This window comes from Sphaerodactylus townsendi, linkage group LG06, assembly GCF_021028975.2.
Source record: "Sphaerodactylus townsendi isolate TG3544 linkage group LG06, MPM_Stown_v2.3, whole genome shotgun sequence".
In the NCBI taxonomy this organism is placed as follows: Eukaryota; Metazoa; Chordata; class Lepidosauria; order Squamata; family Sphaerodactylidae; genus Sphaerodactylus; species Sphaerodactylus townsendi.
This window is the reverse complement of record NC_059430.1, coordinates 59,830,407-59,857,249: the sequence shown is the minus strand read 5'-3', so window position 1 is coordinate 59,857,249 and position 26,843 is coordinate 59,830,407. Positions and strand designations below refer to the sequence as shown.

The 26,843-nt window shown below is 40.9% G+C and overlaps 1 protein-coding gene across 1 annotated transcript; it reads right to left on the bottom strand.

Annotated features, from left to right (window-relative positions):
* Window positions 1-7,397: 7,397 nt before the first annotated feature.
* Window positions 7,398-20,383, bottom strand: IL22 (interleukin 22). The gene is made up of 8 exons (XM_048501768.1): window positions 20,271-20,383; window positions 15,276-15,332; window positions 12,738-12,870; window positions 11,917-12,162; window positions 11,305-11,370; window positions 11,058-11,198; window positions 10,729-10,794; window positions 7,398-7,932 (listed from the first exon to the last, which is right to left on the bottom strand). The coding sequence occupies exons 3-8, from the start codon at window positions 12,768-12,770 to the stop codon at window positions 7,846-7,848; spliced, it is 639 nt and encodes a 212-aa protein (XP_048357725.1). The 5' UTR covers window positions 12,771-12,870; window positions 15,276-15,332; window positions 20,271-20,383; the 3' UTR covers window positions 7,398-7,845.
* Window positions 20,384-26,843: the final 6,460 nt, after the last annotated feature.

Here is a 26,843-nt window from a genome sequence, read left to right as displayed (position 1 = left end):
GCAATAAAGAAAATATAATGCATTGAAGCAGCATCAGCCAGCTGAAGAGAGGTTCCCCAATGGCAAGGAAAAGGGGCCCCAGCAGAGACGTTGCCCCTTGCCACTGCAGTGGTTGTAGTAGTGCACTGCCGACCCAGCAGTGCCGTAGTAGAACGTTGGGACGCCAACGGACCTGCGGCCTTGCCGGTCGCATCGCACCCCCACTCCTCATCCCCCCATGAGTCACGGGTCATGAACTGTCTGGCTCAATCACCGGGCGCAGGGACAATGGTCTTGCCCCCAGGTGAGGATTAGGCTCAGACGCGTACGCTCCTCTCCGCACGTAGCCAGATGAGATCATGCATCACATGATGATCTCCCGGCCTCCCGCTCTCCCGGGAACTCCCGCAGTCCTCCCTCCTACACTGATAGAGTAACAATAAAAGGTGCCAGGAACCGGCAGACGGGAGATTCGCTAGGAACACGGACCTCCGGTCTCCCGCTGCTGGCGATCTCCACCAGATGTTATCTCCGCGTCTCGTCTCGTTCTTACGCTGACCGCGTGGGTCGACTACAGTGGTGATACAGGTAGTGGCAATGGAAGCCGCAGATGGAGGGTAGATGTGCGGAGGCCTGGGGAAGATAGCTGCAAACAGGCAAGCCAGCCGCCAAGCGGCCCAATGCCATGGCACAACTCAGAAATGGGCAAGTGGGCTCTCAGGCTGGGAGACCAAACTGCAGTCTGTTAGGACCTGAGGGATGTCCTGAGAGCCAATAGGTGCCTGGAAGCAGGCCTTGGCCTACTGGAGGGCCGCTTGGCAGCTGGCTTGCCTGTTTGCAGCTGCCAGCTATCTTCCCCAGTAACAAGGCAATAAGGAGCAGCTCCAGGGAGGCAGGGGTATCCCCGTTGTCACTTGGAGCTTCCAGGACTGGCTTGCTGGTGGTGAGTGGAGCCATTGTGGGGAAGTCCAGGCAGGCGGCAGGGGCCAGCCTTCATGGGGTTTTCCCACTTTTTTGTTTACCCAGGGATTTTCTTCCTGCAAAATCTCCCTAACTCAGCCAATATGCCATTTTGCCCACCTACTTCTTCCTTCTTGTTTTTTTTTTTGCTATTTTTGTTCTAGTGTTTTGTTGCTAGACCATGACAATTTTATGGTAATTTCAAAAGGTCTATTGCTCCAGCAATAAACTTTGAGCATTAAAGTTTTAAAAAGCCCTTCTGATCATTTAGAAATGGTGGCCCTAAGAGTGGGAGGAACTGCTGTGGTGTGGGTGGGGAAAGGCTGGGTGGAGTTAGAAAACCCAAAGAAAACCTAATGCATATGGTTCTCCTTCACTTTCTCTGAGAAAGGTGAGAAAAAGTCACACATATTACATTTCCTAAATGTGAGATAGGCCTACATGTCTTCAGTGGAAATATGCTGCAGTGAGGAAATTGAAACCTCAATGAAAAGTTGCAGTTTATTTTCAAACTTGGTTTGATCCATATTGAATTTCCTTGTGGGATTCTTTGATCTGAGGGTGGGGTGACTGCTGAAGAGCAGGAAATGTATGTGTTACCAAAGGAAATGTACACTCAATGCAAAGGAGACCATACATGTAAATAATTCCTAAACCTCTGGACATTTGGCTTTAGTATAAGGGAAAAGCTCTTTGTCAGGCTTGAGAAGCCAAGCAGGTGTGACTGAGTAGGTAGACACTAGTATCTGGTGAAAAGTTCTGTCCTTGGAAGCAGAAGCACATAACATGTAGTTTTTAGTTGATTTTCTGTATGAATTAAGGCATCTGATTTATGTTGCATTTTTAATCAGTAAAGGATGGTTGGAGATAACCAGAGAGATTGTAATATTATGGACTGTTTCAATAAAATCAAATTTAATGAATAATAATAATGAGAGATGAGAATGCCATGAGTTGGGATTACCTTTGGGCCTTTGTTATGTGGTTTTACAAAGATATAGATGAAGTCTTATTTTCATTCCATTTCTACAAAACAATTTAACTTGAATAAAAGTTGGCATTGAAGTGTTGCCATTTCATTCAGGTGAAGACCAAGTACTGGCAGGGTATCAACGTAGATGAGATAAACCATGTGGAAAGTCTGTGGCTGCAAGGCAGGTTATAAGTGTTTTAAATAAATAAGAAAGAGCTCAGACTGTGTCAGCAGATCCATGGGACAGTTTCAATCCCATACAAAGCAAAGGGTAGTGAGCCTGATAGTTGGTGAGAGAAGAGAAGCTTCCATTCCAGTTCTCTCCCCGAGGTCTTCCTCCAGTTATGCTCTTTGTATTTCAGCCAAATTCTGATACTGGAAGGAAGCTTGCGGAGAAGAAATTATAGGTAGGCAAAAGAATCTGCTAAGAAAGCTACAGGAATGTAACTGGTTGTCCAAGGGAGGGTTCAGCCATTTGCCTTTTGCTATAGGGAGTATTTATGCATCACTTTTGTCATTGTTCTATGGCAATTATTCACAACTGGATTTCCCTGTGTGCACAAAACAATCCAAGAGATGAAATGGTGTGTACTCTCATGTCTTTAATGTGATTGGGGTCAACCAGTTTTTAAATTTAAAAAATCTGCCACCATCATATCTTGGTTAGTCTTAAGAGAATTAGGAAAGTGAACAAGAGAAAGACGCCTGTGAATCACCACCAGGCGCAGTTGCTGCTCGGGGTGGGGGAAAGCAAGATCAGCTGATGCCACCCTGGTAGGGGCGGAAGAGGAAGGAGAACCATACTAGAAAAGGGCTAGCGTCACCGGAAGAAAAGAGGGACGCGCCGAGACTTTAAAATGGCTCGTCTTCCTTTGTCCGGGTCATGTGCTCGCCGGCTGATGATTTGCCCACCCACCTCTCCCTATTTTCTATGTTAATGCATGATTATTTTGTCATAGCCTAGATATTTGGCAGTTTGGCGCATGGGTATGACTCTGGAAGGGCAAGGAGAAGGAAGCTAGGGAGCTACGCCTTCCCCTCGAGAACGGCAACAGCGGCAAGAGGCGACCGCCCCTGCTGAATTGGGCCGAAGGGGAACATTTCTGGCCAGGAGCATCCGCCCGGCAGATCCCCACAGTGGAATGAAGCTTGGGACGGGGCACCCGCCCTGCTGAGCTGTAGCATGTACCCGTATGACCAGATCCAGACCCACGCTTAGCCTCACTCTTTTGCTCAATAAAATGGCTATGGCCAATTTATTACCCCAGCAATTGAGTAGTGTGTATTATTGGTAAAGGGCCTCGCACAAAAGAGATCCACCTTCGGACAGCAACAAGGACATGAGGAAATATTTAGATTAAGGAAATGTCTCCTGGAGCAGATCAGATTGGCCATTGTTGCATGCACTACTTACCTCGAGACTGTGAAGTATTCGATTCTCTATCTTTGCTTTGCAGTGGGATTTTCTTGTTTATGTCATTATTTTTTCCCTGTAGTTTTTTGTTTACATAGGTTACCCTCCTGTGGCGTGTCCCTATCTGAGCAGATTCACCATTTTACCCTCCTGCCCCATCATTGTTTCCATGTAATTTCAATTGGGGAGGTTGCCTGCCACCTTGTTGTTGTTGTTGTTGTTGTTGTTGTTGTTGTTGTTGTTGTTGTTGTTGTTGTTGTTGTTGTTGTTGTTGCCGCCATCTTTGGTGTAGTATTAGTTTGCAGACCTGACACAATTAAACGGGACGGGCAATAAGAAAAAGTGGTGAGCAATAAAAACTTGTCTTGCATATGTTAGGGTGGGGAAGGAAGGAAGGAAGGAAGGAAGGAAGGAAGGAAGGAAGGAAGGAAGGAAGGAAGGAAGGAAGGAAGGAAGGAAGGAAGGAAGGAAGGAAGGAAGGAAGGAAGGAAGGGAGGGAGGGAGGGAGGGAGGGAGGGAGGGAAGGAACGAAGGAACGAAGGAACGAAGGAACGAAGGAACGAAGGAACGAAGGAACAAAGGTGGCAGCAGCTGGGGAGGGGAGAGAGAAGGAAGGCTGGCAAGAGCTTCATTAACGAACCCAGCCTTGTCAATTTCACTGGGTTCAGCACTTCAGTGGCAGACCTTTACCATGAACATTTTTTTAAAAAAGAAGCCCTTCTAATGGTTCTGAAATAGTAGCCTGAAGAGTGGGCCTTCCACTGGGGTGTGGGAGGGCAGGGGAAAGCAAGAAAATCCAAGGAAAGCTTAACATGATCTTTTTTGCTTTCCCTACAAAAGGAGAAAAAATATCACATTTAAAGAGCTTTCAGAAACCATTGGAATTTTCTGATCTGAGGCTGGGGTGACTACCAATAAGGGAAAACATGTATAACTGAGAATCAAACCACAGGCAATGTTAACTCAAAGCAAAGGAAACCAAAATGTGTACAAATGTGCCTTGTCTGATGCAGACACCCCACCACCTGGGATCTAAGGAACAACAGTTCTGCAACATTTTGGCTGCAGAGGTTTATTAGAGCAATAGAGAAGAAACAAGATAGCAAGTACCTGTGAATCAGGGAACAAGAGCTGGTGTTGCTGCCCAACCCTTCCAGCACTTCACTGGACTTCAATACATCAAAAATATCTATCTTGCCATACACTACCTCCATGTTCGTGCTGCTCCATCATTCTTTTTCTGTAATCAAAAAATCATAATGTCCACAGAGTGGGACATAGTGGGATAAAAATATGATGGATAGATTAATATTTTCAATAAATAAAAAGTTAACTTGTTCTCCCTGCTATTCAACCAGATTATCCACTTCACTCTTCATCTGGCATAAAAATTCATTCCTATTCTTCTGACAGTTTCTACATTCAGCAGAATTATACTATGAAGCTTTTTCTTCATGTAGGACTGCAAGTGCAGGGGAAAGTACTTTTGAATATTTACTGAAACAAAACGAAGAAAATAAACCAAGCACCTTTCCACACATGCAAAATAAACAGAAAACCTCAGTCTTGCCCTGTCCACAATGTTTGCAGAGCCATTTTAATTATTTATTTGAGTAAGCAAATTCAAACAGGCAACTCCCTCCAAACTGTTTTAACAAACTTGCAGTCTTAAGAGGTGCAGTCCAGAAAATGTATTACCAATTCTATTAAATATATAAATGGGTTCACATGTGCTAAAGTCTTCCAGATCCTGAAACAAAATGAAGAAATATCAGAACTGTCACTCACTTGAGAACTTCAGAAATGTCATAATAATGAAGGGGTTTTTTTATGCTGCCACCTACTCAGCAGGATGTGGGATTTCTGTTCCATCCATTGACCTTGTCTGCATCTCAAAACTGAAGTGTGTACTTTTTTAAAAAAAAACCTTGTTCAAGTGAGGAGCAAGAAAGTATAGCAGGAAACCATGCATGCAATGTGTTCGTACCATCATTTTCTGCTCTTCAATGCTTTAAAAAGGTGGCTTAACCCAGGGCAAGACTTGTTGAGGATAAATCCATGCTGACTTCCCGGGATAACGAAGTTGTCTTTCACACAGAGGCGAAGTAAGGGGAAACTGCACCTGGGGCGCACGCACGCCCTGTGCCCCCGCTGCGGCGGCACCCCCCACGCCATGCCCCGGAACGCCTCTGCCATGTCCTTGCCATGGCCCAGCCATATCTCCACAGTGGCTCCACCCGGGCGTGTGCCCCCCTCACTCCGCTGGTGCTACACCACTGCCTTCATATGCTCACAGACTGACCTCTTTAAAATCTGCTCCAGCATCTTTGCTGGGACTGAAGTCAGACTGACTAACCTGTAGTTTCCTGGACCATCCCTCCTCCCTTTTTTGAACACTGGGATAACAGAGATATGCTCTTCACTCCACTTGCCTCCATTTCTTGAACATTTTTTTTTCTTTTGTGGGTCATCATGGAGTTCTCTGTTTATTCACATTGGCTTCTTGGATCTCCAACCATCTTGTTGAAATAGTGATTACATGAATATGCAAAAGCTCTTCTTTTAGGAGATCCCACCCATCACTTGCTCCATTTCCTTCAAGCATTCTTGACAGTAGAATTTTTCATCATGCTTCTGAGTTTATCAAAGTCTGCTCTGCTAAAATCTAACATATACAAACAGTAAAAGGAATTCTAGCATCACACAGTCACTTCCCGTAAAGTTCCCCACCACCTTCATCTCATCTACTAATTCTTGCCTATTGGTTAATATTAAATCTAGTGTGGGTGAGCCCTTCATGGCTTCCTCGATCATTTGAGAAAAGAAGTTGTTGACCAGGTAGGTCAGGAAGAGAGCCAGAATAGTGTAGTGGTTAAAAGCGGCGAACTCTAATCTGAAGAATCAGATTCCTTACAAGAGAGAAAAACGGGGTAGAAAAACCAACTCTTCTTCTACTACTACGGATGCTTGGCAGAGTTTGTTGCCCAGCATGCATCAGGGAAATTGAAGACACCCATAACTATAAGGCAATGTCACTTGAATGCACTGTCAGGCTGCTCAAGGAGGTCAGCATCCACCTCCCCCCACTGGCCAGATGGTCTGTAACAGACTCCAACCACAATACTGTTTGTCCTTCCTTCCCTGAACCTCAACCAAATACTTTCTACTGCGCTGTCAACAGCCTCTTCCAGTATTTTCTGACAAGCAAACCCTCTCCTTGCATACAGCACAACTTCATCTCTTCTTTGACCCTTTTGGTTTTTCTTGAACAACTCATATCCATCCACTATTACATTCCGCTAATGAGAATGAGCTAATGAGGAAGGAGCTATTGTTAACAGAATATGACCTATTGTATGTATATTTTACTATGTATGTTAATATATTTAGAGGGACATTTATGATGATGCATTAAACATTGCAAAAAAAAATTATGTGATGGCATTTATCAGTTGTGGGTCTGTCATGTTGTATAAGCACTTGTTTCCCCTTTGGCTGTGCTACAAATGGCATGCTTGACTAGAGGGACCCTTGGTTTCATCCAGCAACACTTATGTTTTTACCCAGAGGTCTGTGGGGCATAGTTTCTCTTCACTCCGCTTTTGAAGCTCCCCCGAATCTCCAGGAATTTTCAAAGATGGATTTGGCAGCTCTAAATGTAGTATGCATTCTGACCACATGTGTGATTCCTACAGTTTCACCTTTAAGCCAGTGCAACAACAACAAAAACCCCTTTTTGGTTATAAGGTTTTCAAGGCTGATCTCAGGAAAACATGGAGCCAAAAGTGATAACTCTAACTGAAAGACATAGCAAAGCAAAAAATACAGAGTGAGATGGCAATAGGAGGCTGGTGGACTATGACTTGATTACTGTCATACTATTGCCTTATACTGCTTACACATGTGATGAAATCAAGGTCAAGAAACTATTTCTGAGTTTATTTTTTGATGAATACACGTGAAACTGTATATATTTTTAAAAATAATGTATTTATTGTAATAAATAGACTGTAGGTGCCATGAATTTAGCAAACAAATTATCCTTAATTTAAATAACAAAAGTGTCCTAGAATAAGTTTTATAAATAAATCTTTAGTCATATAAGTTACAACCACAATGTAAACAATTAGTTTAAATAAATTATCACTAAATAGCAGTATTGGCTAAAAATAACATAATATAAAATAAAATTACAACATTTCTAAAATTTTATGGATGATCCTAGAGGGAGAAGCTGTACATCTGAACAGACCCTTATTTCTAGGTGAATGCATTTGTCACATATTCTTTAAAGAAGTATGCAACTCAAATCCATTACTCCAGATAAAGTGGTTTGAGAATTGTAGCCTAAATCCTTTTATCATCTGTAGCAACAAAAAATGTTCTTGAGCCCTTCGCTAAGCAGAACAGATGTGTTAAATACCAATACTCTGTATTTTTCCAATATTTTTCCATAGTTTGAAGAAAGTTTTGGTTGTCCTGATAATCCATTCAGTTCTGGTTGCTTCTCTTGTTGCTGCTAATTTCCTTCCGTGCATGAATTTTCCAGGTAATCAAAAAGCAAATCAAGTTCCCCAACTGCTTTGTTTTTTCCGTTTTCTCCTAGCTATAAAATCAAGGCAGAAATAAGCTTATTGATAGACTGAAGAATCCAGATTGCAGAAGGCATCCTTGTTTTGCAGCTTTAAAAACATGAAGAACATATGCCCTAAATACTGTGACCACAATTCCCTAGGAAATTCTCCTGCACAAGCCATATTAAAATGGATGGGAGCCATGAGGGAACATCAAGGTATAGTGACCTGTACCATAGAGATTGGTGCTGTCTTGTAGTTCCCATGGAAACAGAGCAGAAGAAGTTTGTTCCTAACTAATAATTGTAGAAAAAGCCTATGATTTAGCCTCTAACATGCCATGAAGTCATTACCTTTTTATTAAAAAAAACACTGGCTGCAAAATTATAAAATGGTTAACTGAACAATGGGGGCAAGAAATGGGATCAACTCCTGCTCAGGCATGTCCTTGCTGAGGTGTACTAATCCAGATGGCCTGTATAAGCCTCAGTGACAAACTCTGAAAAACTCTGGGCCTTTCCCCACTCTCCCCTATCCCCACTATGCCGCGCGCTGCTTTCAGTGCGCAGCATCCCTGGCGCACACCTCGGGGTCATCAAAAGGCACCCTTTGCAAGAGCGCCAGGGATGCCGCGCGCTGAGGGGGTGCGACAGCGGCAGCGTCGGGGCGGCTGCACTGTCGCTGCCCCTCTCGTGGGGAGTGCCGGGGGACCCCACGCTACTCTCCTCAAGTAGCGCGGGGCTTAAGGTAAGTGGGGAAAGGCCCTCTGACATCTCACCTGCTAGGTATGAGACTTATAAACTGCTGATTGAATGCTTGCTAATACTAAAGGACCGTCTCCAGTTCAGCGTGTTCATCTTCAGGTAGGATTTCTTAAAGACTATCAATGATTAATGACTTCACTTATATTTTGCACAATTATTTCCAGAATCCATACACTCTGGAGAAGATCAGGGTTCTGCATACATTACAATATTAAGCACTGACTCCTCCCTTTACAATACATTTGAAACATTATTGTTCAACCAGTTAACTGATAATCTTGTTTTTTAAAGAAAGATCCCACCTCAGCAAAAGTGGGAGATTACATACATTAACTGAACTTTCATATTTTAAAAATTTGGCTATGTGAAAAATTGGGTGCCTAGCATAAAAGGAACAAATCTGTTATTGATGTGGCTCTTTTTGTCATACCTCTCCCTCCCTGTCCCATGTTCATTTAAGCAGGGATGTCATAGCTCAAGCTTCTTTCTGTAAGGAATGTCAATGATCTTGTATGGTTTGTCTAAAGAATATGTTCTGTATTAACTGAGAAGTTCTGAGATAATTAGTTGATAGTGCATATCCAACTGGCAATAAATTTGTTTTGTAGACTAATTATGCACAGCTGTATTTGTGAAGAATCCCTTTTCTGCATTCAACTGCAAGCAACTGCAATAGAAAAGTGCCATATTCACATAAAATGTGTTGCCAGAACTTTTTGTGTATCTACTTCGAAGTTAATCCCCTTCAGTACTATTTTAACTCCTTTACTTCTGCTGCTTTTAGTCTATTTAATTGCTTTCTGTTTTCTTTGTGCACTTAAAATCAATGGGTAATACTCAGTTATTGTTCCTTTGAAGGAATGGGAGGGGGAGGTAAGTACAGCTTTTCATCTTGTAGCCACAAAAGTTACTAGTCAGAATTCCTTTTATTTTGTCACTCGTGATCATAGTAGCATGATTACAAGATAAAAATCCTAAAGAATAAAATATGAACAGGGGCTTCATTTGTCTATATGGTTAAAGACAGTACTTAAGCACCCCCACCACCCCCAAAAGCAAGAAATGATCATTTAAATTTGATTTCTAAACTCAAGGAGAGAATAGACTGAGCTGAAGAAAAACAAAGTATTTTGAAAAGAAAAGGTAGGAAGGAAAATTTAGAAACTTTTGTGCTGCTTTGACTGCCTCTACATATTATAAAGAAAGAAAATCTCCTTCCCACATCAAAAAAAACTTCAGAAAAATAACAGAGAAAACACTGGAATAAACTGGGTTATTTACAAAATTACTAAAATTGTTAACAATGGTAAGTAATAGAAAAACCTTTTTAAAATGTGCAAACTGTGTGAACCCGTCATTCCAGACAAAATAGTCTGGCCCGGCCTCAAATCTGCACTGAATAAGACAGGGCATCTTCAATTTTTACACCACCACCAGAGGTGGGATCCAACCAGTTCTAGAGAAGTGGTTACTAATTTTTTCTGAGTGCTGAGAAGGGGTTACTAAAGCAACCTCCCTGCCCAATAGGGACTGGAGGTGCGTGTGTGCAGCAGCGCCACTGTTTGAATCTCACCACCATCGGAACCTGTTTTTAAAAATTTTGGATCCCACCACTGACCACAACTAATGTGTATGATGATTGACTAAGTACTTAGAGATAAAGAGAGAGATCCTTTTTCTAAGACCTTCCACTTTAAAATTATTCAGAGGGGAAATGAGAGCAGGCAGGATAACAAGGAATGAATATGAGCAAACAAAGTGACAGAATCTGTCCTATGCACTATGCTGGATCCTTCTTTCTATTGGGTCACCTTTTCTTCACATGATGGATTATATTGAACTGTGCATTTCTGCATGTGCAGTTTGATGGCATACAGCCTGTAAAGACTAAATTGTATAATTTTCCTAGACTTTTGAATCAGTTATTGGGGGGAGGAGTTTGCTGTTTGCTTTGCTTTTTACATCTTACTTGCTTTATTTTAATCATGCCCTTCGCAGTTATGAGCAGAGGAAGAAGAATGCTCTATTTTGGTCTTGTTAATGTATGTATAGATTTTCATATACCTGTTTCATCTTGTCTTTCATTTTTTCTAGATTACGTTCAACAAGTTCTTTATGTCCCAGTGGTTTCTGAAAAGAAAGAAAACAATATATAACAATGTGGTTTGCATTTCACACCTTTCTCTTGATCTACACTTCAGAAGCTTGGATTATCTTGATTTGAGGTTTCCTTTGTTATCAGAACTAGTGATTTGATATCTTGCCTTGGCTACAGGATCTTCCTAAGAATAAGCCATACTCGGAGCACTCTGGGAGACTGAAGACGTGGAGTGAAGAGAAGTAAGGACAGGGTTTCATATCAGAGGGGAAGGACAGTGTTATTTGATGCTTACACAATTGCTCAGCTCCGTATGTAAATGGCCCAAGAAATTTGCCACTTCTTCAGCCATGGGATACTGGTTCTTTAGTTCAGAGAGGACATTTTTCACCACAATCTCTGTCACTCTCTTCATTAGATAGCAGTGATTTTTCTCCTGCAGAACAAGATATGGAACTTAAAGTGAGCTAGAAGAGAATAGGCAACGCTTACGAGAGAATAAAAAGCATACTGTATTTGCATGTGAAAAGTAGGAAGCTCACCTTGATATTAATGTACAGATGCTGTCCCACAAACCTATTATCTGTGTCATTGTCAGCAAGTCTTGCCTTAAAAAAAAGAAAGAAAGACCTTTGAAACAGTGGTTATTTACCCTCTGAAAAAATGGACAGACCTTATGGACATTTCATGGTTGATTGTTCCAAAGAACTGGAACACTAACAGAAAAATTCTTACAGAAAATGTTTGAACCTTCCAGAATGAGGAGACCACCAGGAGCAAGCTCTGGAAAAATCTCAGTTGGTTCATACCAACTAATTTTGAACAATTCCCCCCCCCCCTCAAAAAAATTTCCAAACTCTCAAAATATATAGGTAAAGGAAGGGGGAGAGAGTGAATAAATAATATATACTAAATTATTTAACATGTGCTACTTGTGGCTTTAATTCCTAGCCAATGGATTGCGATTTCTCACAGCTACACAAGTATGTCAAATATATGGTAAGCACATCTGCCTCTATAGTCACTATTATAGCTTAGATATTATAGCACAGATTAGTGTTTCTTAACAACAACAAAATGGCAGCAAGCAAACACATGGAAGAGAATTCATGCAGATATGAGTGTACTGAAGAGCCTAAACCTATTGGTTTTACCATTCTGGCCAAGGTGTATGTCTGGTTCCTGAAGTAAAATTGCTGGAAACTGGTTTTTTTGAGCCTACAAGAATGATTAGCAAAAGCATCTTTTCCCTTCAGTGGCAAAGAACTGGCAAGGAAGAAGAGAGGTAGGCAACAGAAGCAGACCATCCATAGGAAACCTCTCTTCCAATTCTGCAGAGAAGTCATCACTTCCAACAAAAGGCTGTGTTTTCGATCAAAGCTTCGTAATAGTCTTTGAATCTTCAAAATACAAAAGATATTACCCAATCAAAAACACATTATAAAAGTAACATATTTATGAAATTACACATCATCTGTAACACAGATACAGAAGACTGAACATATTACCTGCTTGAAGTTTTTTACTGTGCTTTGATGGAGCTGAAGGCTCTCTTATATATACCTATTATCATCTTGTTCATGATAGTTAATGATGTTAAATGACATCAGCAATTCTCTTACTTTCCACTACCGATTCTGAGAATCATCTAACCACTATGTAAAACCCACAAGACGCAACCTCATAAGGTTTCTACTGTTCAGTTTCTTATAAAATGACCCCACTGATAATTCCTGGGACAGAAAGGGTTTTTTGTTATTTTAACAGTAGCAATTTAATATTTATAAACCTCAATGGGTTTTTGAAAAATGTAAAGTCGCTGTTATGATTTGAATTAGACCATAAATTGTAAAAGCTAAATTTTGTTTATTTCCGTTCTACAATTTTTTCTAAATTGTTTTATGCTGTTTGTGTTTGCATATTACTCTTAAATAATAAATATAACTGTTCACATTTAAAACATTTATAAACTTACCTTTCTCTTAAATAACTGGGACCCAGGGCACATAAAATAGTGCAGATATGAGTGTACTGAATATCAGTTTCACCATTCTGGTAAAGGTGTATGTCTGGTTCCTGAAGTAAAATGGAAACTGGTTTTTCTGAGCCTGGAAGAATTCAAAAAACAAAATAAAGCAACCATCAGAAAAAAATTATAATTCAAGATATCCATAAAACAATCATCCTAGGGAGACAAAACATTTGTTTTACGATACCTCTGAAAAGGCTAGAGATATGAAAATAATCTTAATTTCCTCTGGAAGATTATTTCATAATATTGGAATAGTCACAAAAAAGACCACAATAAGGCAGCAACAGAATGTACTCTTGAAGAAGTTAGAAATAACCAGAAGGGAGCGCTGAGGGAAGCTGCCACATAGGCTAGTAACAGCTGAGGCAGTCTTTGAGGTGAATGGGATTCATATACCTTTACTGTGTGAAGGAGATTGTGTTTTTCTTGCCCTGCTAAAAACAAATGATAGCCACAGCCATACCAACAATAAGTAGTTGTGTGAACCTAAAAGTAGGCCCAAACATTGAGGCCTAAAAATACTTAATAAGATTGATAGAGTATCAACAGCTGTCCTTCACTTATACCTGTGTCCAGTGGTGGGATTCAGCAGGTTTGCACCACTTTGGCAGAAACGTTTGTTAAAATGGTGCTTGTAAATAACCAGTTGTTAAATTATTTGAATCCCACCACCGGAACTGGTTGTTAAATTATTTGAATCCCACCACTGCCTATATCCTTACTTGTCCATGATACAATGCAGGAACACATAATAAAAGACCATACAAAGACCACAAACTGGAATTCCAGATATACACCCCTGTCATTCAGTTGTCAGCTTTGGGTTAGGAAACTCCCATAGATTTGGAGGTAGAGTCCAATGAGGGCAGGATTTGGGGAGGGAGGACCTCAGTGGGGTATAATGCCAATGCAGTCATTTTCTCCAAAGGAACTGATCTCTGTAGTCTGGAGATCAGTAATAATTCAAAGAGGTCTCCAGCCCCCCTCCCTGCCTCTCTGGAAGTTGAGAAGCCTACCAACTGACCAAGTTGTTGGTTATGGTTGTCAAAGTTCTGCAAGTGCAAACCATTTCAAGACCCCCAAAAGGAAAGTTCTTGCTTGAGATCATTGAATTTATCTAAAAGAATCTAACACAGTGCTTCCCAAACATTATCAGGTCACTGCTCTTTTGGTTCTATAGGCTCATCCTCATTGTTCCCTACCCTACCCTGTAAAAAACATTATTCAAAATAGTAGTTTGAATGACTCACCAAGAACGATAATAACAACAAAATTTAAAACAGTAACAATTAATTCCACACCTATTTGAAATCAAATTCAAACTTTTTAGTTTCATTTCTCAAACAAAATTGATAAACTTAATCCAGTGATTCCAGCTTTTCAAAGTCTGAGAAAAAAAAATCTGAAATTTTTTCCACCAGATTTGGCAACATGGTGACATAGCTTGAACTATTGTAAATAAGTGAACAACAGTTATTTTAATTATTTATTTATCTTTAGCTCACGATTCTTATTTGCACATTTAAAAAACATTTATGCAATTCATCTTAAAATCCGTTCCTAAAAAACACTACACAATATTGCCCAGTAAGATTCAACAAAATAAAGCGCAATAACTAAAATCATTACCCCAACAATATTGCCACGTCATGATCTATAAAATAGGACAGATAAATACATTTTATAATCTCAAATCTAGATGAATTATCCACTCAATCTCTGCCCCTCCCCACTACCCTTTGCCTTTTAGTGCCCCCTTGATCATTCTAACCTCCCCAGGGGGTGGTACAGCCTGCTTTGGAAACCACTGATCTAACTCAATGTCATCCAGTCCACATTTTCCAAGATGGAGGCATGAGTTTATTGCTACTCATACATCATTTGCAAACAGCATAAATTCAACCCTCCTTATTCTAGTGAGGTGCCTATGCTAGTCTCTTGCAGCAAAAAAATTATCTTATGGCATTTTATAGACTATTATTTATTATTGCTGTAAAATTGTTCTACTGCAAGAAAGTACTCAACAGGCATATACACAGTAGAGACTCAAAATGATGGACTTGGAAGTGACTCCAATTCTAATTTAAGTATGGACTTCAGTAGTTTGAGATGCAACAGAAAACATTTTTAAAAGGTGACTTTTAAATGGGTAACCAAAATTATGTGTTTCTAATATAATATCCTTTTAGGGAACCATATGTTGATCTCAAACCTAATGACAGGATGGAGCCAGGTTTAGTAATAATATCCATGTGCTCAGATGACAATAATTTGCAAATATTTCAGGTTCAGATCTGAAGAACTGTTTATTTATGAAGAACTATATCAAATTTTAGTCAATTGTATAACCAGATGAAGGCACATATTTTAAAATAATTCACACTAGCAGATGAAGTGTGGGGGTTCCTTTGTGCATTATTACTTCCTTGATATCCTTGCTGACACAAATTGTATTATCTCTAAAGACCAATTCATGCTTACCATTATAGCATGGGATCCATTTCCATATAGCAGAATGCCATGTTTCTCTGATGTCATCTGTGAATAAATGAGTTTCATTTGGAGGTTTGAAACCATGCAAAACTTTCACCTTTAATTATAAATGGGTTTTCTTTCTCTTAGCAGAGATCAGGGAAGAGGGGGCAAATCAGGTCAATTGCGCTGCAGCCTTGCCCAACCCAACTCTTTAGAAATGTTAATTGACTCCTTAGAGAGCCAGCAAGGTGTAATGGTTGAGATCAGCAGAACTCTAATCTGGAGAACTAGATTGGATTCTCCATTCCTGCACATGAAGCCTGCTGGGTGATCTTGGGCCAGTCACCTTTGTCTCTCAGCCTCTGTGAACTCAGACAATGGCAAACCAACTATGAATGTCTCTTGCCTTGAAAACCCTATGGGGTCACCATAAATTGGCTGTGATTTGTTGGTGCGTGCGCATGCACAAACACACACACACTAACCTCCTCAATGAATGTACTTATATGTCTTTATGTTCATATGTCTTTATGTCTTTATGTCTATATAAAGTCCTATATCTGTAGAAGTTTTACTATGAAGTCCAGTTTCATTAAATCAAATTATTTTAAATAATGTGAAGTTATTTAATCTGAAGGACTACAATGATGTCATAAATTATCACTTGCTTCATTTTTCTGGGGGAAAAAAGTTTATGACTAAATGATAAAATTGAACAAGACACACTAATATCCAATTGACCCCATTCAAGTTTTATTATATTTGGTGATATCACAGATTAGCCATTTTCCATTCGCAATCTCTGGGGGTAACTTTTCACACATAAAATTTTTACTGAATTCCCCCATCTTATGAGTAATTCAGTGGTTTGATATTGACCCATATAAACTAAGGAAGGAAATTTAAAAATGGAGAAATAGCAGGCACATCAAAAGCCACAAAGACTTCCTCTGTGATGTTAATCTTCTTTCATATCACCTTACCCATATAACACTTTCTTTTCATTTTTCTTAAACATGCTCTTATTTGTTAGTCTTTAAGGCATTAATTGAATTTGCATTATTGTGTGATAAAACTGTAATAATACTATGAAAAGTACATTTGACACTTTTCAGGTTCTTGGATCTGATTTTCTTAGGGCTATTACAAAAATACACCTCAAGGATGTATTCAAGCATTACCTGTTGTTGGGTACACATTTGTAGTGCTTGCCACACTTTCCCATTTGCTAAAATAAAGCTGCAATCCTGTGCATAATTTCCTGGGAGAGAGCTTCTAAATAAACATGCACAGACTTGAACTGGCATTATACCCCTGTAATTTGGAGATTTCCCCTCTATGGAAATTTAATTCCAACCCTAACCTGCCTGGCTAGGCATACACTTCAGGAAAGCCTGGATTACACCAAGTTTATTAATGAAATTTTTGGTCTTACACTAATGACTCTTAACAAACAATTTTTAAATGCAAATACTTACAAGAAAAAAGAAAAAATGGCCACCAGGAAACGTTTAAAGAAGGGGAGTGCAGACATGCTTCATTGTAAATGATGGGAGTGAAAACACTTTGGAAATAGGGTAAGTGGGGTGTGAGAGAAAGTCCCTAAGAAGAGTTATACTCTCCTAAATCCATTGATGTTCACTGACTGCAAGTGAAGATGTAGTGCTTTATCTCTGCACAATATTTCTTATCTTTTTTGGGGGGTGGGTGACTTTGCCAGGAGACCTGTGACCCTGTTATCTGTCCAGTCTTTCTATTTGCAACATCAACCAGGGAACAACACTTACAGGGGCTGACAAGCCAAATGCAGCAGCTCTCCCCAGCCAGTATGCCATAAGAACATAAGAACTAGCCTGCTGGATCAGACCAGAGTCCATCTAGTCCAGCCCTCTGCTACTCACAGTGGCCCACCAGGTGCCGTTGGGAGCTCACATGCAGGATGTGAAAGCAATGGCCTTCTGCGGCTGTTGCTCCCGAGCACCTGGTCTGTTAAGGCATTTGCAATCTCAGATCAAAGAGGATCAAGATTGGTAGCCAGAGATTGGTAGTCCTACCCCTTCCTGCTCCCCAAGCCCCACCCCCGGCCTCAGTGCTTATAAAAGAAGGTATCCGAGACTGGGACTGCAGTCTCTTCTGGCCTGCCTGGAGGGGAGATCAGAAGAGACTGCAGGCTGCTGGCTGGGAGCCCAGCTGGCAGGGGGAATCTGGGGGGGAGGTGGGCACCCTTGACCCGTGGTGGTGAACTTTTGGCACTCCAGATGTTATGGACTACAATTCCCATCAGCCCCTGCCAGCATGGCTAATTGGCCATGCTGGCAGGGGCTGATGGGAATTATAGTCCATGACATGTGGAGTGCCAAAGGTTCGCCACCACGGCCCTAGACCTTGCTCATGTCCATGGTGACATGGGTGGGGTCGAGGGCAGTGGGGGTGGAGCCTGGGGGCAGAGCAGGGGTGGGGGGGCAGAGGCCTGGGGGGCGTCCCGGAGACAAATTTACCCCTGGAATGCCTCTGCCAAACACCAATCACACATTGCGTGAAGAAGTGTTTCCTTTTATTAGTCCTAATTCTTCCCCCCAGCATTTTCAATTAATCCCCCCTGGTTCGAGTATTGTGAGAAAGAGAGAAAAATTGCTCTCTGTCAACATTTTCTACCCCATGCATAATTTTATAGACTTCAATCATACTCCCTCAGACGTCTCCTCTCCAAACTAAGAGTCCCAAACGCTGCAGCCTCTCCTCACAAGGAAGGTGCTCCAATCCCTCAATCATCCTCGTTTCCCTTCTCTGCACTTTTTCTATCTCTTCAATATCCTTTTTGAGATGTGGCGACCAGAACTGAACACAGTACTCCAAGTGCCGTCGCACCACAGCTTTATATAAGGGCATGACAATCTTTGCAGTTTTATTATCAACTCCTTTCCTAATTATCCCCAGCATAGAGTTTGCCTTTTTCACAGCTGCCATGCATTGAATTGACATTCCCATGGAACTGTCAACTAAGATGCCCAAATTATTGCTAGTTTACTTTTTTACACACCACCAAACACCAAAAATACATATATCCCTGCAAAACTGGCAATAATTATGGGGTTTATTTAAAATTTAAAACAGCTGTTTAAAATCTACTCCATATGCAAAAGTATATTTACTGACCATTCAGACACTGGAGTCTGGGCCTGAGGTGGATCTCTACACTGGCAACATACTGGGTCTTGACTTTATGCCAATAGGGACATTGGGGTAGCGCCTGTGAGGGAAACATTTTGCCTTTTTTGTTGCATGACTGTGAGCCACGTTGTTTTTGGATGGCAAAACTTTATGCTAGTTCTAGAGGGCATTCCAGGTTGGGATGCCTTAGGGAGCTGACTAAGATCTGCCACACCCCTGTACCCCACCCTGGTCCCCACCCTTTCCCCAGGTCAGAGCATAGGGTTGCACTGGCAGAAGGGGTCAGCAGGGATGCTACAGGGTGGCCAGCTGTAGCACAGCTGTATCAGAATGCTATGCCAGCATGTTTCTGTTACCCACTGCCATGGGCAACTTAAATAGTGATTTCAGTGATTTCAGCTTGGCAGCAAATAAAATTGAAGCCACAAAATTCAAATTGAAAATTAAAATAAAGTTTTAATGCGGTCCAACAGAGTTTCGTTCAGGAAGACGTGAATTCAGCAGCTCGGTCAGCACCAGGCAAGGCACATGGCCAAGCCTGGCAAAAGTCGCACCCTCAACACAGTAAGTGGTAGTTAATTTTTACCACCCTTTCTTGTCAAGGATCAGGGAACCTTTGAGAATGCTATAAACATCTGACACATTGCATCTCCAAGTGCATGCATGAAAATATTGTGCCTTTAAAGCAATTGATAATGAGCAGACACGTTTTTAGAGAAATCTACTCATTGGGTCCTGAACCGAGAGAATAGATTTTGTATGTTTTATATACAAATCAGAGATTCAAACGTTAGATGGAATGAGACCATAGAGAAGTGCAAGCTTCATGGTTAAATTGAATTCACATATCTTAACTGCTAAGCTACAGTTTGAGATTTGTTTGTGCTATTTTCATTTAGTTCATCCTCCAAGAAACTCTGGGTTGATAAAATGGGTTTCCCCTTTCCATTTGATTTTCTCAACAATCCTGTGAGAAAGATGGGGAAAGTGATTTTTGTTCTTGGAACAACTACAATACCACTCTGGCTTACAGAGATAGAATTGCTCTTAATATAAGAGTCAGAATAGGAGTTTAGAAGACAGAATTTTGGTAGCTGTGGGTTTTTTTCATAACAGTACTACAGTTACAGAATATGCTAGCCATCTGTCCTGATAAAGTATTAAAATTTATTTATTTGTATTTATTTAAAACATTTTTATGCTGCCTTTCTATCCAGTTAGGATTTTCAAGATGGGTAATGATAAGAACTTTAAATGTTATATAGATACAGGTATATAAAACAATTATTCCATTATACTTTAGAATTATTCAACCACTCCCTACAGCAAGGTAGCAAAAAATCAAATACATTTAAAAACAAAAACAATTAAAACAGATTAAAATCCATAAAATACAAATAAAATGGCACCCTAAGTTCTCAAAAATTAACAAAACAAACGTGAAAAATATCGATGAACTTAAACGAGAAGGTTGGGACGTGGGATGGTGGTTATATCAATAACTATATAGTATTTTTGTTAAAGAAATTAAACCATTCAAGACTTACAAAGAAGATAATATGTTAACTCTAAATTTGTTAAATAAAGATAAGTTGATAAAAAGAATGTATGAATTTGGCCTAGAATTAGAGATGGAAGAAGTTATAAAAGATTATATGGTAAAATGGGCCAAAGATTTGGGGCACCCGATTCTTTTAGAAGATTGGGAAAAATTATGGCATTCAGGTCTAAAATTCACGAGAAGCAATTATATTAAAGAAAACTTTTACAAAATTAGATACAGATGGTATCTTACACCCAATCAATTGGCAAAAATTTCAAAACATATACCAATACGTTGGAAGTGTGGTTAAAAGAATGGGTCATTTTTCCATCAGTGGTGGACCTGCATAAAAATTAAAAAAAATTGGAGTATAATTCATAAAGAGATTCAAGTTATTCTTAAATTACAAATAAAATATAAACCTGAAATACACTTATTAGGGATGTGTGATGTCAATATGGATAAAGACAAAAGAGTATTACTTCAACACTTCGCAACAGCGGCTAGACTGGTTCTAACAAGAAATTGGAAAACATCAAGAATACCATCAATATTTGAATGGCATATGAAGATGTTGGAGTTAGTTAAAATAGCTAAAATTTCTGGATATGATGAACTAGAGGAAAATTATAATTCTAATACTAAGTGGGTTCAATTGGCAGAATATTTAGACAAAAATATAAAACAAATAATAGAATATTTAAAATATTATAAGCTATCGCATTTATTGTTAATGTGAATATTGTCAATGTTATTAATTATAGTTAGTATGCATTAATGGAAGTCAACATACAAAGTAAGGTAAAGTTAACAATCTAACGACGAAACTTGCTTCTTCTTTTGCGGGCAAATGGGGAGAGCTTGCTCCTGGGTTCCAAAAAAAATCACACAAATACCAGTTGTGGAATAAAATTGGGCTGCAGCCCGTTTTATTATAATGAGAAACTAGGGCGAGCAGAAGGGATCACATCGGAGCCTTCGGCCAGCACCCTTGCTGGCCCCCTAAAACCATCCCCAATCCCTATTGGGGCATGGGACAGGGAGTTAGTGGGTGCCACCTGGGCGCAAGTCCTATTCGTGACACCCACCCCCTGCTGGGGTAGCGGGTTCGATTGCATAGCCTCCACGGCTTGTGCCATGAGACCCGCCCCACCCCAAGCCTCATACAGAGGCCCCCAACCATGAAGAAATCCAGCTCCCAAGCTCAATTTTCTTCCCAAACAACGTGATCCCCTGCCCTAACCCGCCAGGCTGTGACAATAAAATACATTAACAACAACTGAAACACTAAACAGACATCAACTTTGCAAATTGAACCGTTCCCACAATAGGGTGGGGAGGGTGGGTGTTGCTGTTGCCTTGGCCGTTGGAAGAGACCAAGGCAAGCTCGCGCGCCACCTTATAAGGTGAGCACGCCCCTTTCCCCCTGCATGTGACCGCGTTTCAACTCGTGCTCGCGAGAGCGGGCTTGCATCCGAGTACCATGTCAATCCTTCGACCAATGAGCTGCCCATTGAGCCTCCCCACCTCCTCAACGGTGACCCCCGGTGAGTCTGGGGCCGCTATTTCTTACTTAAAGACAGGACTGTTGGTACAAATTTTGCCACTTTTGCACTTTTTCCTTTTCTACTTTCCTTTTTTCTTTCTTCTAAAATTCAATATTTTCTTTCTTACAATGAAACAATGTAATGTGTTATATAAGAATATATGTTAATGGAGAAATATTGTATTACAAGTTGTATTATACGATAAAATATAATTTTTTAAAAAATTAACAAAACACACTAATGGAAAGACTGATCAGTGGGAGAACACCAGACAAAAGAGAAGAGTCGTCACCCACTGCAGATGGGAAAGACAATTCATCTGGTGGAGTAAACTTCCTTATTTTTGTGCTGTAACCATGTAGTCTCAGCTGATGAAGATACCTGAAAATAGCCCCTGAATATGATTGCAGTGGTTGGGCAGGTTCACGTGGGACTAGACAGTATGACAGTTCAAAGCCATATAGGACTTCAGAGATTAATAGTGATACCTTGAATTATAAACATGATATAACATGATGTACGATGCATGGCCATTCAAGCTTAAGTGAGATTTGCAGGTTATTTCAATGGAATCATCAATCTAACTACAATAGGGTTTTGGTTGGTCTAACATATCATATATGCAGGGGTTGTGGAATGGTATGGTATGGTCCAATATCAGTGTTGGTACTTGGATGGGAAAACACCAAGGAAAACTATGCAGAGAAAGCCAATGGCAAATCACCTCTTGTTTATTCTTATGCCTTGAAAACCCTATGGGATTGCCATAGGACAGGTGCAACTTGACAGCACTTTATACACACATATCACACATGCAGTTTCACCTCTAAAAGACATGTGGCGTAAAAAGCAGTTCTCTACACAAGAGAAATTACTGAACTACAGTGTACATACCTACCTACCTACCTACCTACCTACCTACCTACCTACCTACTACCTACCTACCTACCTACCTACCTACCTACCTACCTACGCCTTTATTGGCATAAGAACTACTGTGTACCAAGGACATGAAGTATTGTTTATTGACCAACAAAGTCCTGAAAATGAGGCCATGAATAAGCCAGAGAACAAGTAGAAAGGAGTCTCCAAAAGGAAATTATGCATCAGCATTTCTGTTGATTTGTGAGTCTTCCACTTTATTACTCTTGGGGTTCATCACTGGGATTGGTTCTAGTTTTGCTGGAGAGAAGATTTTTGATGTGCAGGATCACCATTTTCCATTTCTGACATATCAAGTAAAGTATTTCAAGTAACAGATGTCAGGAAAAACTGTTTCTGACTGAGACTCTGGGAAATAAGTGTAAAAGCAGATAGTAGAGGTAGATAGGTCAATGAGTTGACTCCGTATAACGCAACTTCATAGACAGAAGGAAAAGCTAAAATTAAAAGTAGTTCAATTTTTATCCACCTTAGGACAGATGATTCATTGACCACATTGGTTCCCTAGTCATACTGAAGTACGTATGAATTATGTACCTTTGAATTTTTACAGTAAAGCATTATCTATGCTGTGATATTCCATTTAAATGACCTACTTATTCAGTTATTGAGAAAAGTCGGTGAGACACAGCAGCATTTCTGTATTTCCTGTTTTATAGTGGTGTCTGCTATATGCCTGGTAATGATTGCTTCTCATTTTGACCATGATTTCTAATGGGTCTGCGGTCATGCTATTGAATCCAGGAGAAAGCCCTATGCTTATCTTGTTTAAAAGGGAAACTGCAATGTGGCTGAGAGTAGAGTGCCTGTCTAGATGCTCCACCAATATGAAAAGGGGGCAAAACTAAGCTCTGCTTTCAAAATGGTAGGGGTTTCTCTCCTTCCATGTGCCATTTCCCTTCCTAACATATTAAAACTGCTTTTTTAAAAATTGCTTTCTCTGCCAAGTTGCACTGTGACTCAGTAGGGAAGGTGAAAGAAAAAGATGGTTTCTGAGCTTTGTGCGTAGGGTCCCAGCAAAATAACTGTCATATTTGTGCCTTTCCTCAAGTGCAATGGGGAAAGAGGGTGGAGCAGCACCAAGGTGTGCAAGAATGGTTGTGTGTGGAAAACTATTCCTGCTGCTACCATGCTGCTTGCTGCTGTTACTGTGGCAGAGGCATAAAACATGCTCCCATCTGGAAGCAACCATTAACAGCAAACTGGTAGCATAAAATTACTGAACTACTGTGTCCTAAGGACAAGGAAAACTTTCATCACCACTAATGAAGGGAATTAATTGTCAGTTTTCTTATCTAAGGGAACAAGTAAGCCCCTTTTCTCTGAGGGCCCTGGCCAGTCTGCCCTGGCATGGTTCCCCCTCCTGACTTCCCCATCACTTAGTCATGTGATTCAATCACCTACTGCCAGCACTCTATGTTTGGGTGGCACTGTTATGGCGGAAAAGGCACCATGCTCACCAAAAATGAACATGCATTAGCACTCTCCGTCTGTCCCACACCACCTGGATGGCTTCCACCTGGATAGGGTATCCATCAAGTCCTGTGCAAGGAGTTCAGGCCAGCTCTTGAGGGCTGAATTCCTCCCCCCCCCCCCCCCGCAAACCATCCCTGTACTGCACAAGCCGCTGTTTTCCATCTGATTCTTTGCCACCAGATCCATCAAGATGTGGCTGAGGTCCTGGCAAGCTGTTGTATACGTAGCTTTCTGGATGCCATGACAGTCAACCTATAGGACCATATGTACTTCTCCACAGAAGAGTCAGAGCTGGCATCCATCCAGACATGATTTGGAACAGTCACAGCTTTTCCTGATGTGACTGCACACACACTGCCCTCATAGACACACACACACCCCTCCCAGGAGGAGCCACAGGCGATCAAAACTGCCATTGCCTCTACAGTCTGAATGTTCAGGCATCCTACATCAGGGCATCTTCACGGACCTTATAGCCAAATTCCTGGGCAGTATCCATTAAGTGCAGGCTTTTGCAGCATCCAGCTTCAACCACCTGTTGGCTACATGGCCACATGTCAAAGATGACTGCTGGATCAGTAGTTGGAGAAGGGGGACGGCGGCGGCAGGCAGAGTATCTCAGTCGTGATGGTTGCTACTCCCTCCATGCTAGGTGACTGTGGATATCCCCTCCTCCCTTATTTGCTGACACTATCCTGAGGACAACCTGGCAGACTGTACAAACTACAACCAACCCACTGCCAGACACATATGCTAACTGAATGGGCATTTGTCCAATTGAAGATGTGCTTCCACTGCCCTCCATTATGCAGAATCATTCAGTCCCTGTTGTCTGTGCTATGCTCCACAAAGCAGCTACCCGCCAATGACTGCTGTCACCCTTTTTAGAGACCTTGTAAAAGGGTCCCGGGAGTAGTAGGATGACATACTGTCAGAGACAGTTGCAAAACGGCACGTTAGAGTTCACATTGAACATGAGTGGATGCAGGAGCACATTGGACAGAGCACCAAGCATGCCTTTTGGAATCCTCTACACACTGCTGTTCTTGGAGGATGACCCATCAGCTGCGTTGTGTTGATGGCAGTTGTAAGGGATCTGCTCCAACTCACAACATCTGCCACCCGCCATTGTGTCAAGGCCCTGTCAAGATTTCAGCTCTTTCCTGGCTCCTGCCATGAAACTGTGGGGTGGGGTGGGAGAAGGTACTGTGAGAGCCAAGCTTGTTATGCTGTTATCCTTGTGTTTATGTACTTTTGCTTTTGGTGTGCCGTAACTCTTCTCACCCTTCAAGGGACCAGCACCTGACCTTTATCTCTTGCCTTGGTTTGGGAAGCTTTGCATGGCCTGGGAATGGTTTTAGTGATTTCACTCTGCTGGAATGCTAAGGGAGGAGCTGGAGATGTGTTTGGGAAAATAATATTAACCAGAGGTTGTGTAGTGGAACAAGATTTGTTAGTATCCTATTGGCAGTGTTCCTGTTCAGTAAACCAATTTCTGAATACAAGAGTCTGGTTATGGCAGGGAGATCAACAGATCCTGACACACTGGCATGCTTGATCTCATGCTGCACCCAAGACAATTGAAGACAGTAGCCATATGTTGGGAGGGATGTTTTTGGCAATGCTTCTATGACCTCAGCATGACACTCACACAGCCTGGCTGTAGCTGCTTGGCTGAGGTCCTGGCGATGAGGTAAAGAATCCAGGAGCTGTTCCCTCCAGCCATTTGCTGCTGCGCCAGGCAGGCAATGAACAGCGGGGATGGCCACTGAGACCCCTGGAGACAGGGAGAGGAGTTTCCAAGGTTTCCCTCCAGAATTTTGTGTACTGCCTTTTACTTTCGTTCACCTGAAAAAGGGCTGGGGAAACAGAGTCATGAGAGCTATGAATTTCCACCTTCCATGAACAGCAAATATTCTGTTTCAACGGTTTGCTTGATGTTATCCTCAATCTTTATGGTTATTGAATTTAACCCATCAACAGCAGTTTCTGTTGTCAAGGTTCTAAAGAAGTTCACACTATTTTCGTGCTTGATTCCCGAATTAAAGTAAACACAAGACTACTTCTAATTAAAATTCCTTTTAGACAGAAACACTTGATCTTTATTTTGTTTTTAAAAACATACAAAACTTCATTTTTTTCATCATACAAATCTAACAAGCTTTTATATTTTTATTTCGGGAATTTATAGGAAATTGTAAATTTTCACAAACACCCCCCCCCCCCAAGTCTACCACTTTTTCACCCACAATAAAATATTGCCAGTGAACTGAAAGAGATGATTGAATAATTAATACCAAAGATTGTGGTCAAGTTAATAGTATGTTGTGACATTATTTAATTATCTTTCCATTGATATGGCTATTTTTGACAAGCCCAGCAATATAAATATACTCATGGTCTACCGAGACGAAAATTGGCTGTAATTCTTTAATTGGTTATTACAATCCATGTAAATAAGGATTCTAAAATGGTAGGAAAAGACAGAAGCAAGTCCTGGATCAGCTAATCAGGTTGCTGTTGTGTGAGGTCACAATATCAGCACTTGTGAATATAGTTTACTTCGTAATTTTAGACTACAAATAGAGATGGTTTGACACTACCCGGGAGGGAGTGATAGACATAGTATAAATCCCATTATTACTGATGCCTGAGCAACCAAGGTAGGTCAAAAGTGTTTTAGGGTCATCAACAAAGTTATAAGTAGTTTGTATTGTCAAAGGTTTTTACAGCTGAAATCAACTGGCTGTTGTGGGTTTTCCAGGCTTTGTGACCATGATCTGATTTTGCTCCTAACGTTTCACTTGCATCTAAAACTGACATCTTCAGATCCACGTCATGATGAGAAGTGTTTCTCTATGACTCTCAAACACAGAGTGAAACATATCTTACCAT

Excerpts from the sequence above, each read along its gene's own strand:
- IL22 (XM_048501768.1), bottom strand. The coding sequence starts at position 12,770 with ATGTGCCCTGGGTCCCAGTTATTTAAGAGAAAG. Across the intron at positions 11,199-11,304 it reads ATCTGTACATTAATATCAAG|GAGAAAAATCACTGCTATCT; the intron begins GTGAGCTTCCTA and ends CTTGTTCTGCAG. Across the intron at positions 7,933-10,728 it reads TGAAAGACAAGATGAAACAG|CTAGGAGAAAACGGAAAAAA; the intron begins GTATATGAAAAT and ends TTGATTTTATAG.